The following is a 15,048-nucleotide window of genomic DNA, read 5'->3' as shown; positions in this document are numbered from 1 at the left end:
TTGGGCAGCCGGAGGCGGCCGAGTCTGTGGAGTACGCCCGCGGGGTTCGGGTGGAGCTGTCAGGGCCATGCCCGGGCCGGTTCCGGTAAGCGGGGTTCGGGACGCGGGAACCCAGATTCGGGGCAGGTCTGCGGCGGACAGGTTGGGCGCAGCCTGTGGCCGCGCTAGGGTCTGCGTGTGGGGTCCAGCCCTGGATGGAGCCGGTGACCACCACACTTGGGGCTCCTATGTGGCCAAACACCTGAACGAAGCCCAGCGTGGACCGGGCAGATCCAGGAGCGGGCCAACCCTGGTCAGGCTCCTGGGCAGACGCGCGAGGGGCGGACAACAGTTCAATTAATTGCAATAGAAAACAATATACATATACTGTTTATATATATACTATATATCATATATGTACACATATAGTATATATACATATACATATGTATATATATTTGCAGTATATATGTACAGTATATACACACAGGCATATACATATGCAATATATGCAGTATATATCCATATGTACATATATGTACACATATATGAGTATATATGTGCAGCATGTATATCCAGTATACATACACATGTGTACACATACGCACACATATGTGAAGCATATATACATGGTATACACAGCACACATACATACGCATACACATGTACATGTATGTGCAGTAATATACAGTATAGGTACACGTGTGCACATGTTTGGATATATGCAGTACATACATGTGCGTGCATAAGTGTGTGCAATATATGCAGTGTGCACGTGTACATACGTGTGCAGCATATATACATGTGTGCATGTATGTGCAGTATATATATACACACACAAAATTAAGGGATACTTTATCACTTCATATTCATTTTGAAATATTCTCTAATTTTTCTGAGCAGTATATATTTTAATTTTTAAATTTATTGTGTTGATGTTACCAGACTAAAACTGGTCCCGGGTTCAGGTCATTCTCTGCCGCACTAACCAATAAGCAGAGACTGGGTGTGAAAGGGTTAACAGGTACCTTTAATCATGACTGTCAGCCACTTGAGAAGACAGGCGGCACATCCTAGCCCAAAACCTGCCTTACAGTCTCAGTTATGAGGTCTGATTATTTACATACTTTTTCAGGTGAAGTTAGTACAATGGAGGGCATGCAGTTAGTCATAAAATAGGATAGCTGGTCCCAGCATTGTAAGAGTCATCAAGCAGAATGGCCAGTTCCAGGAATCGTAATTTCTTCTCTATGGCTTTGCAATCTAATCACAGTCTTAATTGCTTCTTGGGTGCCAGTCATGTCCTCAGGGTTATGGGAATGTCCTGCTTCAGTAGTTCTCCTCTGGGCTATGGTAATGTCCAGCTTCACTCATTCTCCTGCATTCCTGGATGGGGGTGCTAAAGAAAATCTAGGAAATAGGTTACATATGGTGCACTAGCAATCATATAGATATATTATTGATTGTATACTATATCAATACCCTATGACATGTTTTCAAGTGTTCCACTCATTATAACACAGTCTGCACACCGCATGGTGCCCTCCATGCCCCATGCAAAGGAAAACAGTATATTTGATCCACAGTTGGAAATCTGCAGATGCAGGGGGCTGACTCACCCCTTGTTCTGCGCCATTTTACATAAGGGACTTACTCTTCCCTGGATTTTGGTATCCAAGCTGGTCCTGAACCAGTCTCACATGGATACCAAGGGATGACTGTAAGGTTTTGGGGAAGTCAAAAGTTACACGCAGCTTTTTCACTGCTCTGGAGTTGGCACTCCTGACTTGAATCGGTGTTTCAGGGGTTAACTATAGATGCAAAGGCCAAAAGTTAATATTTCAGTCTAAGGAGAAAGATTGGTGTATTTAATAGTGTTGTGTGATTGGCTGTTCATATGTGTGTAAATAAAGATGTCAGTTGCATCTGTAGAATTAAATTGCAAATCTAAATGTTGAAAGAAAATAGAATAACTTTTTCATGTGGGAAACAAAGTGAAAGAAAAATCTGGAAACAGGCCCTGGCCGGTTGGCTCAGCGGTAGAGCATCGGCCTGGCGTGCGGGGGACCCGGGTTCGATTCCCTGCCAGGGCACATAGGAGAAGCGCCCATTTGCTTCTCCACCCCCACCCCCTCCTTCCTCTCTGTCTCTCTCTTCCCTTCCCGCAGCCAAGGCTCCATTGGAGCAAAGATGGCCCAGGCGCTGAGGATGGCTCCTTGGCCTCTGCCCCAGGCGCTAGAGTGGCTCTGGTCGCAGCAGAGCGACACCCCAGAGGGGCAGAGCATCGCCCCCTGGTGGGCAGAGCGTCGCCCCCTGGTGGGCGTGCCAAGTGGATCCCGGTCGGGCGCATGCGGGAGTCTGTCTGACTGTCTCTCCCCGTTTCCAGCTTCAGAAAGAAAAAAAAAACAAAAAAGCTGGAAACAATAGGAAAAGACTCGAATTTTTAACTAAATGAAAGGGTCAAAATGTTTGGCAGAAGATAAAGTCCAAATACAAATGATATACTGGGAGAAAACATTTGCTAGTCAGTCAAAGAGTTATTAACCCTAATATTAGAAAGTTCATTCAAATTATAAGAGACCACTAGAATGTTGAACAAAAGATATGAATAGGCATGCACAAAGATAGGTGGAACCCCCCCCCCAAAAGTATGAAAAGGATGCTTCCCTTGTTAGTTGGCTCAGTGGTAGAGCATCAGCCTGTGGATGTCCTGGGTTTGATTCCTGGTCAGGGCACACAGGAGAGGTGCCCATCCATCTGCTTCTCCATCCTCCTTTCCCCTTTCTCTCTCTCTCTCTCTCTCTCTTTCCCCCTCCCCCTCCCCCCCTCCCCCCTCTCCCCTCTCCCCTCTCCCCTCTCCCCTCTCCCCTCTCCCCTCTGCCCTCTTCCTCTCTCCCCTCTCCCTCTCTCCCCTTCCTGCAACCATGGCTCAATTGGTGATTGGTTCTAGTGAGTTGGCCTCAGGCACTGAGGATGGCTTGGTTGCTAAGCAATAGAGCAAAGGCCCCAGATGGGCAGAGCATCGCCCCCTAGTAAATATGCCAGTGGATCCTGGTGGGGGCCCATGCAGTAGTCTGTCTCTGCCTCCCCTCCTCTCACTAAAATAAAAAAGAAAAGAAAAAGATGCTAAAGATCACAAGTTAATGAATATTAAAACAATGAAATACAATTGTTTTACCCATCACATTAGCAAAATTTAATAATAAGGTTCAAGATGTGCTGGCAAAGGTGTAAAATATTTCATCTTCTTAGCAAAGGTAAAAGTGCTGGATTCTTTTTGGAATGTGGAAATGGTTGTTGTGGTTGACATCACCACCACATCATTGGAACGGGGAGGAGCTGTTCCCAAGGAAGAAGCTGGCAAACAGACAAAAAACAATGTCCACTCGAAAAGTGTTTTAAATCAATGAGAAGGAGCCGGGGAGTCATTCTGAAGCAATCATGACTGTGTGTGTTACATATATAATTTCAGATACCTCTGACCTTTGAGGATATTGCCATTTACTTCTCGGAGCAAGAATGGCGGAATCTGGAGGTCTGGCAGAAGGAGCTGTACAAGCGTGTGATGCGAACCAATTACGAGATGCTGCTTTCTCTAGGTAAGAAGCTTTCGACTGGCTAAGTCATGGACCTGCGTACTGTGACAGGGCTCAGTCACGTGATCTTCCTGTTTGTCAGCCAGATTTCTCAGGAATTAACTCTGAAAGGCACTTTTTACTCCGTGTTCTTCTGTTATTACTTCTCTCAGCATTGCTAATCCTTACTCAAGGGTAGACATTGTTATGTGAGAATTATTTGAGACAGCATGTAATGGTGAGGTGGTCAAGGTGACTAAGTATATTTCAGGGTATTTGGTCACTACTTATACTCACATTCCAGGATTTTCCACATTGGCACCTGCCTAGATCATATCCATAAAGTACCAGTAATTTCTAACCTAGGGTGTTCGTGTCTGTCAACTTTTCCAGCGGTATCCATGTGCCTCCAAAAAGCTGACATTACTTTTACCTGCAATGGAATTTGGCAAGGCTTTCCACTGAGTTGAACAGCATATCTCTCTGCGTGGCTATGGTAGTGGATATTCTTTTTAGTCTTGTTGCTTGCTGGGTCTTTATATTTCCTTTTTTTTTTTTTTTTTTTTGTATTTTTCTGAAGCTGGAAACGGGGAGAGACAGTCAGACAGACTCCCGCATGTGCCCGACCAGGATCCACCCGGCACGCCCACCAGGGGCTATGCTCTGCCCACCAGGGGGCGATGCTCTGCCCCTCCGGGGTGTCGCTCTGCTGTGACCAGAGCCACTCTAGCGCCTGGGGCAGAGGCCAAGGAGCCATCCCCAGCGCCCGGGCCATCTTTGCTCCAATGGAGCCTTGGCTGCGGGAGGGGAAGAGACAGAGAGGAAGGGGGGGTGGAGAAGCAGATGGGCGCTTCTCCTATGTGCCCTGGCCAGGAATTGAACCCGGGTCCCCCGCACGCCAGGCCGACGCTCTACTGCTGAGCCAACCGGCCAGGGCTATATATTTTTTTAGTATCAAATATTTTATTTATTTTGGCCCTGGCTGGTTGGCTCAGTGGTTGAGCATCGGCCTGGCGTGCAGGAGTCCCGGGTTCGATTCCCGGCCAGAGCACACAGGAGAGGCGCCCATTTGCTTCTCCACCCTTCCCTCTCTCCTTCCTCTCTGTCTCTCTCTTCCCCTCCCACAGCCAAGGCTCCATTGGAGCAAGGATGGCCCGGGCGCGGGGGATGGCTCCTTGGCCTCTGCCCCAGGCGCTAGAGTGGCTCTGGTCGCAACAGAGCAACGCCCCGGAGGGGCAGAGCATCGCCCCCTGGTGGGCGTGCCGGGTGGATCCCAGTCGGGCGCATGCGGGAGTCTATCTGTCTCTCCCCGTTTCCAGCTTCGGAAAAGTACAAAAATATATATATATATTTTTTATTTTTATTTTATTTGTTTGTTTATTTTTTAAGCGAGAGACAGGGACCGACAGATAGGAAGGGAGAGAGATGAGAAGCATCAACTCATAGTTGTAGCACCTTAGTTGTTCATTGATTGTTTTTTCATACATGCCTTAATGGGGGGGAGCTCCAGCCAAACCAGTGACCCCTTGCTCAAACCAGTGATCTTAGGCTTTAAGACAGCGACCATGGGGTTGTATCTTTGATCCCAGGCACAGGCCGGTGACTCCATGCTCAAGCAAGCAACCCTGTGCTCATCCTATGAGCCTGCACTATAACCAGCGACCTTGGGCTTTCAGACCTGGGTCCTCAGCATCCCAGGCCAATGTTCTATACCCTGCACCACCACCTGGTCAGGCTCAATTTTTTTTTTTTGTTTTTTTACAGAGGCAGAGATAGACGCGGACAGACAGACAGGAACGGAGAGAGATGAGAAGCATCAATCATTAGTTTTTCATTGCGCGTTGCGACTTCTTAGTTGTTCATTGATTGCTTTCTCATATGTGCCTTGACCGTGGGCCTTCAGTAGACCGAGTAACCCCTTGCTGGAGCCAGTGACCTTGGGTCCAAGCCGGTGAGCTTTTTGCTCAAACCAGATGAGCCCGCGCTCAAGCTGGCGACCTTGGGGTCTCGAACCTGGATCCTTCCGCATCCCAGTCCAATGCTCTATCTTCTGCGCCACCGCCTGGTCAGGCAGGCTCAATTATTTTTATAACAAATCAGGCATTTTAGAGAAGTGTCAAATGATAGAAGTCTCTTGTTTTGTTCTCACCCCTTCATTCCTTCACTCAGTTCATTCCCCAAAGGCAACCACTTTTAGCCATTTATATTTTAGTTCTTACTGTGGTTTCCTTAAAGCTTTATAACTGTTATGCTTACGCCTCTGTTGATTTATCAAGAGTAGGCAGCATTAATGAACTCATCACCCTGAAAAATGAGGCATTCGCTCACTTAAGCTCCCACTCTTGTGTCTCCTTTTTCCCTCTCAGATTTTGATAGCTTTTTCATGCCTCTGTTGGCTACCTTTATAATTTAAATAATAAATTTCTAGATTGTGTTCCACCAACTTTGCATTACATCTCTTGACTCCTTTAGCATATGAAGATAAGATAGGTAGTCCTCCTGTACTTCCTTCTGCCTCTCCTGCCAGTTCCTGATGGCCACACCATTTCTCCTACAAGGTTTGAAAGTCATATTTTGTTTCATTACCATAATTTTTCCAAGCTCTATTTATAGATTCTTTCTGAGACATATAATCCAAGATGCACACTATTTTCATTATTACCGAAGAACCAATGAAAATAATTGAGTCTATGAAGAAAGAAATACACTCCTATGTCATTAACCCTGTGCCACCCAAAAAGAATGTTCCAAGCAACAAAATCAAGTATCTGTGAAGTCATTGTGGTTGTGGTCTGCATTTCCCTAATGGCTCATTGGGTCAAGCGTCTTTTTTTTTATCTCCTTTGGAGAAATGTCTATTCAAATGTTTGGCCCATTTTTAAATGGGGCTGTTTGTCTTTTTATGGTTAAATTTTAAATGTTTTCATTTGGTCTGTATACTAGATCTTATTAGACACATGATTTGCAATAGTTTTTCCATTCTATGGGTTTTCTGTTCACTTACTTCACGGTGTCCTTTGAAGCACAAAAGCTTTCACTTTTTTTTTTTTTTATAAATAAATTTTTATTTTAATGGGGTGACATCAATAAATCAGGGTACATATATTCAAAGAAAACATTTCCAGGTTATCTTGTCATTCAGTTCTGCTGCATACCCATCACCAAAAGAGAGATCGTCCTCCGTCGCCCTCCATCCATTTTTTTTTTGTACCCCTCCCCCTTCCCTTCCCCCTCTCCCTCCTTCCCTCCCCCCACCCCCCGTAACCACCACACTCCTGTCCATGTCTCTTAGTCTCGAAAAGCTTTCACTTTTGATGAAGTTCATGAAGTTCAGTTTATTTTTTCTCTTGTTGCCTGAGCTTTTGGTGTCAGCAAAAAACCATTGCCTAGTCCAAAGTCACAAAGATTGAAAGATTCACTCCTATGTTTTCTTCTAATACTTTTTTTTTTCTTCTAAGACTTTTATAGTTTTAGCACTTACATTTAGGTCTTTGATCCATTTTGAATTAGTTTCTGTATATGGTGTGAGAAATTTAAAAAACTGAGTGTGCCTGACCAGGCAGTGGCGCAGTGGATAGAGCGTCGGACTGAGATGCTGAAGACCCAGGTTCGAGACCCCGAGGTCGCCAGCTTGAGCGTGGGCTCATCTGGTTTGAGCAAAGGCTCACCATCTTGGACCCAAGGTCACTGGCTCAAGCAAGGGGTTACTTGGTCTGCTGAAAGCCTGCGGTCAGGGCACATATGAGAAAGCAATCAATGAACAACTAAGGTGTCGCAACGAAAAACTAATAATTGATGCTTCTCATCTCTCCATTCCTGTCTGTCTGTCCCTGTCTAGTCTATCCCTCTCTCTGACTCTCTCTGTCTCTGAAGAGAAAAAAAAAAAAAGAACTGAGTGTGCTTTCAATTTCATATCCAAAGAAACCAAACTCTCATCTGACTTTTCTGTACAGATGGTGGACTTCCCAAGCCGGAACTGATATCCTGGATTGAACAGGGGAGAGAGCTCTTCAGGAATTTAGGAGAACCACAGAAACCAGGAAACATAATTTGCAACCCTGCTGATTTGCATTTTGATCCATTTACAGAGAAACAGCAGCTTTGGGGTGAGTATGAAGAAACTAGGCCCCAGTCCTTAAGATGTTACATTAAGATTTCTTAGTTCTAATTTTGTGATCTACAGGGGGGTCCTCATGTTACAACAGTCTCGACATATGATGTTTTGAGTTTACAATGCTCACTCCCATAAAAACTTTAAAAAATTGAAACGTGAGTGTTTTGGTTTATGCTGTTAGCATCGTACTTATAGACTAACTACATGGATGAACTAGTTTCATTGCATGTGGCGTAGGAATACATTGCAGTGAACATATGAGTGAGGGGGTTGGTGTCCCCCAGTACACTTACCTATACCATTTTGGACTATTTAAAGCTCAAGGGTTCCATTTGTGTTAGGCTAGGGTATGTTTCGACTTCCATCAAAATTCGAGTTACGTCACTGTCGTAGGAATGGAACTGTGTCGTAACCCGAGGACCCTGTCATCTCCTTGTTTGTCTGGGCTGAGCCTTGACATGTGCATTCTAGAGAAAGGCAGTTAAACATAGTGCTTAGGATTATGGGTTCTGGACCCTGAGTCTGGACCTTCCTTTTCTGGGTGACCTTTGGCAAGTTAATCAACCTCTCAGTGTTTCATTTCCTACCCTATGAAATGAAGCTAATAAGAGTACCTGTGTTATAGGCTGAAAGTTAAAATGCTTCCTGAGTTAAGAGCTCAGTAAGCGTCATCTCTTAATAGTGGGTGGGGGGGCATGACTCCTTTCCCTTGGAAACTGTCATCTCTGTCTGAATGGCTAAAGCCTGGCCCTCTGCCCTTGTTTCTTACTCTGATGGAGAGTGGGACTCTTGGGTTCCTCAAAGTCAGCATCAGGTATGGAATGAGAAAAGTCAAGTGGGCGCATTGTTCCGAGAAGTTTGTGTAGCTTTTAGCTGCTGCTTTCTGGAGAGTACAAGTTTTTCTCCACAAATTATTTCACTTTTTGCCGCCTGTTATTCTTTCCAGAAACCTTTTTTAACAGGTTGGAAGGAATAGTGTGCAGAGGGAGGAACAGAGACAGGCCTTGCTGCCTGGCTTAGGGACAGCTGGTGGGTCACACAGAGCCATGTGTCAGTTGGTGCTCCGTCAGTAATACCATCGTCACCCCTTCCTGACTCCAGGAATGTCTGCACAGCAAAACAGGGCGAGTCTGACAGCCCTGCAGTCATAATAGCAGGGCACGTATACAGAGCTTGTGCAGTACGCGGGCCCACCCTAAGCATTTTGCACACATTAACTCATGTAATTCTCACAGTGGTCTCATTGTTCTCCCGTTTCTGCCGGAGAGGGATCTGAAGCCCAGAGAGATTAGCTGGACGACAGTCGCAGTGGGCACCTGGGATTGGAACCCAGACCGTCTGGTTCCAGAGCTTAGGTCCCACATTTGTGTCCTGTATTTTCCTCTTTTCAGTATTATTCTAAGAATGTCTGTTCAGTTTAGTGTCAGTAGACCCCACCACACTCCTGCTCATGACATAGAACCAACTGAAATAATGCCTGTGTACAGCTCAGTGGAAGCTGTGTGCCCAGTCCAGCATAGGTCACTGTCACAGATCGCTTTACTGGTGACATAAGCCTGAATCATGCCACGGAAGGAGTTCTGACTGAATTTTTGTTTGCATTTTCAGGAAGCCAGCAAGCTGTAGGGTCAGGAGCACCTGACTGCTGTTGTCTGGTAGATCTGCGTGAGAGTCATTGTTCCTCTGAACCCTTCTCAGTAAACAGTGAGGATGTCTCCTTCAGGCCTGACCGAGGCTTCACCCTCATGAAGACAGACAGACACAGCCCATGGGCCCAACTCCCAATGGTCCACTATTCTGGGGGACCCACCCAAAGGGACAGAATCGCAAACCCCAGAACTCTGGGTCCCCCAGGCTTACAGGAAGTGCCCTCCTGGGAGGGCACCCAGCACCCCTGCCCTGAATGCGGGCAAAGCTTTTGGAAGATGAATCACTCAGAGAAGCGCCAGAGGAGCCCCTCGAAGGACCAGCTGCATGGGGCCTGGAAGAAATTCAGCAATCACACTAATCCGCAGCATCAGCAGGGCCTCCCTTGGGGACAGAGGCACTTCCAGTGTCAGGAATGTGGGAGGAGCTTCTGCCGGAAGCAGGACTGGCTTAGACACCTGGCTGCACATGCAGGGAAGTGCCCATTGCAGAGCCCTGACTGTAACATGTGCTCCCATCACAAGTGGACCCTCCTCAGCCACCACCTCCTGCAGCAGGGGGAAAGGCCTTCCCACTGCCCCCGATGTGACAAGCGCTTTTTTCCGAAGAACAGCGTGCTGGCTCACCAGGGCCAGTCCGGCGAGGCTAGGCCAGTCTCCTGCAGAGAAGACAATGGGACCTTCAGTGAGAAGGCTGAGCTTAGCAGTGTGCACTCAAGAGAGAGGCCAGGCCCGTGTCCAGCTCATGAGGAATGCTGTTGCCCATTGGGGGGCATGGAAGTCATCCTCCAGCGCTGCCCCGCTGGGGAGAGATGGTTCTCTTGCACAGAATGTCACAAGTGTTTCTCTAGTAGGGCCAAGCTTGCCAGTCATGTCAGAGTCCACGCAGGAGAAAAGCCCTTCCCGTGTGTGGAGTGTGACAAGAGTTTCCAGCTGAACGGCCCGCTGAAGGTGCACCAGCATGTGCACAACGGAGAGAGACCCTTTTCCTGCCGGAAGTGTGGCAGGGGGTTCAACAAACAGTGCAAACTCACCGAGCATGCCCGCATGCACAGCGGGGAGAAGCCTTTCTGGTGTACTGCATGCGGCAGGAGCTTCCGCCAGAGGGGACAGCTGCTGCGGCACCAGCGTCTGCACAGCAACAAGAAGCCCTTCCAGTGCCCCGAGTGCGAGCTGAGCTTCCGCCTGGAGAGCATGCTGAGAGCCCACCGGCTCCGGCACAGCGGGGAGCGGCCATTCTCCTGTGGCGAGTGTGACCGCAGCTTCGCCCACCAGTGCAAGCTCCGGGAGCACCTGCGTGTGCACAGTGGGGAGCGGCCCTTTCGGTGCCTCGAGTGCAACAAGAGCTTCCGGCTGAAGGGCATCCTGAAGGCCCACCAGCGCACCCACAGCGCGGAGAGGCCGTTCTCATGTGCGCAGTGTGGCAGGGGCTTCACCAGACAGTCCAAGCTCACTGAGCACCTGCGCGTGCACAGTGGGGAGCGGCCCTTCCAGTGCCCTGACTGCGACCGCAGTTTCCGTCTCAAGGGGCAGCTGCGGAGTCACCGGCGCTTGCACACAGGAGAGAGGCCCTTCCAGTGTCCCCAGTGTGACAAGCGCTACCGCGTGAAGGCCGACATGAAGGCCCACCAGCTGCTGCACGGAGGCCAGATGCCGTTCTCCTGTGAGTGTGGCAAAGGCTTTGCAAAGCAGTCGAAACTCATCGAACACATCAGGACACACACGGGGGAGAAGCCTTTTCAATGTCCGAAATGTGACAAGAGTTTCCGCTTGAAGGCACAGCTGCTTAGCCACCAAGGCCTGCACACAGGGGAGAGGCCTTTCCACTGCCCTGAGTGCGACAAAAACTTCCGGGAGAAGGGGCACATGCTGAGGCACCAGCGCATACATAGGCCAGAGAGGCCGTTCGCCTGTGGCGACTGTGGCAAGGGCTTCATTTATAAGTCGAAACTTGCTGAACACCTCCGAGTGCACACGAAGTCCTGTCGTGCTCCAAGTGGGCCTGACATTCAGAAACGTCTCAGCCAGCTTTTTGCAATGATTGAGGCCGATTGGAGCTGAGACGGTGGTGGCAGTCCAAAGCAGTCAGTGGGCGGGTCGTGCCCGGGGATCCGCAGCCAAACCCGTAGGAATGTAATACGAGTTAGGAATATGAGAAACCACAAAGGGTTTTATTCCTTAAAACATCACCAGGTGTATTTCTTATCCACTGATAAAAAGAAGCATTTGTTTTCCCTACCATCTTAAGTGGTAGCATTCCCCAAATGCTCAGCCATCTTTGAAATCCCAGCTTGATTATAGACAGGAAATCGCTCCAGTACTGATTGTTAAATGTCCATTCCCCTTTTGTCTTTTTCTTAATATGATCTGAAACGGGGGTTTAAATCCATTGTGTTTTGTTGCATGCCTGATATGACATTAGATTTGGTTTAGATGGACTTATTTTAAAATTCATTCTCTGAATCGGAGTTTATGTGAGTGCTAAAGTTTCACAGCAGATTAATTATGCATAGTAATTATGCATAGTTTCTCCCAAGGAAAAGATGATGATTTAGGTACAGATGTATATATAGAGAGAGGTTTCTTTCCATACCTTTTATCAGCAGTGTCTTAGTGAAATTGGTTGTATTTGTATGACATCTGGGTAAATGGTGCTTACGTTCCTCTCAGCAAGGATTCACAGGAAACTACCAAGAAAAACAAATCCTGGCTGGACTTTTTTTCTTTCTTTTGTGAAAGACAGAGACAGATAGGAAGAGAGAGAGATGAGAAGCATGGACTCATAGTTGAGGCACTTCAGTTCGTTGATTGCTTCGCATATGTGCCTTGACTGGGGGGCTCCAGCCAAGCTAGTAACCCCTTGCTCAAGCCAGTGACCATGGGATCATGTCAATGATCCCACACTCAAGCTGGCGACTCTGCACTCAAGCTTAAAATGATATTGAACTGTTTGTTATTCTACATATACTCTAGTGTTAATGTTTTTCTGTCCTACCCAAATGAGGGGGAAATCATCAGGTTCACAGGAGTTCAATAAGAATATATTAAATTAAAATTTTCAAATTGCTAAAACCTGTCAGAGGCTGGCTTTCTTCCTTAATAATCTGTATACACAGAAAAATACTTAACTATTTATTTTTACGCTATTTGTGTCTTCTGTAACTACAGTGGTACCTTGTGATACGAGCAGACCAACATAAAAATCTTTTAAGATACGAGCTGCGACTCGGTCTGTATTTTTGTTCGAGATCCAAGCAAAATTCCCAGATACGAGTTGTGATTCGGGAAGCTGCCGCTAGTTGGCGCTTTGGTGCACAGGCCAAGTATCGGCAGCACAACACCAGCATCTTGTTCTTTCTCACGTGTTACCCGCAGAATCAAGTCGAATCTCATGCATTGTACTTGTTCTTACATCATTTTTGCATTTTTTACTACTTTTGTGTGCTATCATGGGGCTGAAGAAAGTGAATGTAAAGGGCAGTGGTGAGAAGAAGAGAATGATGTTGATAGAAGTAAAGCAAGAAATAATAGAAAAACATGAGCGTGGTATAGAGTGATTGAACTGGCAAGGCTGTACGACCGCAATACATCTACAATTTGTACCATCCTTAAACAAAAGGATGCCATCAAAATGCAAATCCAGCAAAAGGAACTACAATTCTGTCCCAATTAAGGGCAAATATCCATGAAGAAATGGAGAAGCTTCTGCTGGTGTGGGTGAAAGAGAAAGAGCTGGCAGGAGATACAGTGACAGAGACTGTAATATGTGAAAAGGCACGTATTATTTATGGCAACTTAAAGAAGAAAGAACCATCAACCTCAAAAGAGGCAGCAGAAGATACGTTTAAGGCAAGTCAGGGCTGGTTTGAAAATTTCAAGAGGAGATCTGGCATCCACTCGGTGGTGAGGCTGCTAGTGCTGACGTTAAGGCAGCTGAGGAGTACATCACATGTTTTGCTGCACTTATCACAAAGGAAGGCTACATCCCCCAAGAAGTGTTCAACTGTGATGAAACAGGATTGTTTTGGAAAAAATGCCCTGGAGGATTTTCATCACTGCAGAGAAGAAGCTGCCAGGCCATAAACCCATGAAGGACCATCTGACCCTTGTATTGTGTACAAATGCTAGCGGTAACTAAAGCAGGGGTCCCCAAACTACGGCCCGCGGCCCCCGCCGCACTTCTGGAAGGGGCACCTCTTTCATTGGTGGTCAGTGAGAGGAGCATAGTTCCCATTGAAATACTGGTCAGTTTGTTGATTTAAATTTACTTGTTCTTTATTTTAAATATTGTATTTGTTCCCTTTTTGTTTTTTTACTTTAAAATAAGATATGTGCAGTGTGCATAGGGATTTGTTCATAGTTTTTTTTATAGTCTGGCCCTCCAACGGTCTGAGGGACAGTGAACTGGCCCCCTGTGTAAAAAGTTTGGGGACCCTTGCTGTAAAGTAAAGCCACTGCTAGTGTATCATTCCAAAAATCCTTGAGCCTTTAAGACTCATAAGATTCTTTTATTTTTTAATTTTATTTATTTATTATTATTATTATTTTTTGTATTTTTCTGAAGTTGGAAACAGGGAGGCAAGTCAGACAGACTCCCGCATGTGCCCGACCGGGATCCACCTGGCATGCCCACCAGGGGGCAATGCTCTGCCCATCTGGGGCATCGCTCTGTTGCAACCAGAGCCATTCTAGTGCCTGAGGCAGAGGCCATGGAGCCATCCTCAGCGCCTGGGCCAACTTTGCTCCAATGGAGCCCTGGCTGCAGGAGGGGAAGAGAGAGACAGAGAGGAATGAGAGGGGGAGGGGTGGAGAAGCAGATGGACACTTCTCCTGTGTGCCCTGGCCGGGAATCAAACCCGTGACTCCAGCACACCAGGCCAACGCTCTACCACTGAGCCAACCGGCCAGGGCCAAGACTCATAAGATTCTTAAAGAAAAACTGCAGGTTATGTGGTACGCCAATGCTAGGTCATGGGTTACACGGCAGTTTTTTATTGAATGGGTAAATCTCGTCTTTGGTCCTGCAGTGAAGAAATATCTTCAAGAAAATAAACTCCTGATGAAAGCATTACTAATCCTTGATAATGCTCCAGCCCACCCACCTGGCCTTGAAGATGACATTCTCGAGTTCAAATTCGTGAAAGTCCTCTACCTCCCACCCAACACGACTTCAATCTTGCAACCAATGGATCAGCAGGTCATTTCCAACTTTAAAAAGCTTTACACAAAGCACTTGTTCCACCGCTGCTTTGAGGTGACTGAGAATACAATTCTAACCCTTGGAGAGTTTTGTAAAGATCACTACAACATTGTGATATGTTTAAGCATTATTGACTTGGCATGGCAAGAGGTTACAAGAAGAACCTTGAACTCGGCATGGAAAAAGTTATGACCTGATGTTGTTGCAGACAGGGACTTGGAAGGATTCAAACCAGAGACCGAGACAGAGGTAGAAGCGATGGAGGAGATTGTGCCCCTCAGAAAGTCGATGGGTCTGGAGGTAGATGAGGGTGACGTAAACAAGCTCATCCAGGAACCTGAGGAGGAACTCTCAGCTGAGGAGTTGAAGGAGCTACAGATGATCAACATATGGAGCTTCTGCAAGAGATTAGTAGTGAGGAGGAGGTAGAGTCAGAGGAAGTGATTTCTACAAGTGAAATTAAAGACATGCTGGCAATGTGGGAGAAGCTTTCAAACTTCATTGAAAAGAAACACCCAGAAAAAGTTTCAACTG

General features: G+C 46.8%; 1 protein-coding gene across 1 annotated transcript; it reads left to right on the top strand.

Annotated features, from left to right (window-relative positions):
* Positions 1-4: 4 nt before the first annotated feature.
* ZNF786 (zinc finger protein 786) lies at positions 5-12,376 on the top strand. Its single transcript, XM_066362959.1, has 4 exons — positions 5-85; positions 3,452-3,578; positions 7,508-7,660; positions 9,277-12,376. The coding sequence occupies exons 1-4, from the start codon at positions 68-70 to the stop codon at positions 11,373-11,375; spliced, it is 2,397 nt and encodes a 798-aa protein (XP_066219056.1). The 5' UTR covers positions 5-67; the 3' UTR covers positions 11,376-12,376.
* Positions 12,377-15,048: the final 2,672 nt, after the last annotated feature.

Source organism: Saccopteryx leptura, chromosome 2, assembly GCF_036850995.1.
Source record: "Saccopteryx leptura isolate mSacLep1 chromosome 2, mSacLep1_pri_phased_curated, whole genome shotgun sequence".
Lineage (NCBI taxonomy): Eukaryota > Metazoa > Chordata > Mammalia > Chiroptera > Emballonuridae > Saccopteryx > Saccopteryx leptura.
This window is presented reverse-complemented; position numbering and strand designations above follow the sequence as displayed.

Coding starts and splice junctions, on each gene's coding strand:
- ZNF786 (XM_066362959.1), top strand. Junction 3,579..7,507: donor CGAGATGCTGCTTTCTCTAG/GTAAGAAGCTTT, acceptor TTTTCTGTACAG/ATGGTGGACTTCCCAAGCCG. Junction 7,661..9,276: donor AGAGAAACAGCAGCTTTGGG/GTGAGTATGAAG, acceptor TTGCATTTTCAG/GAAGCCAGCAAGCTGTAGGG.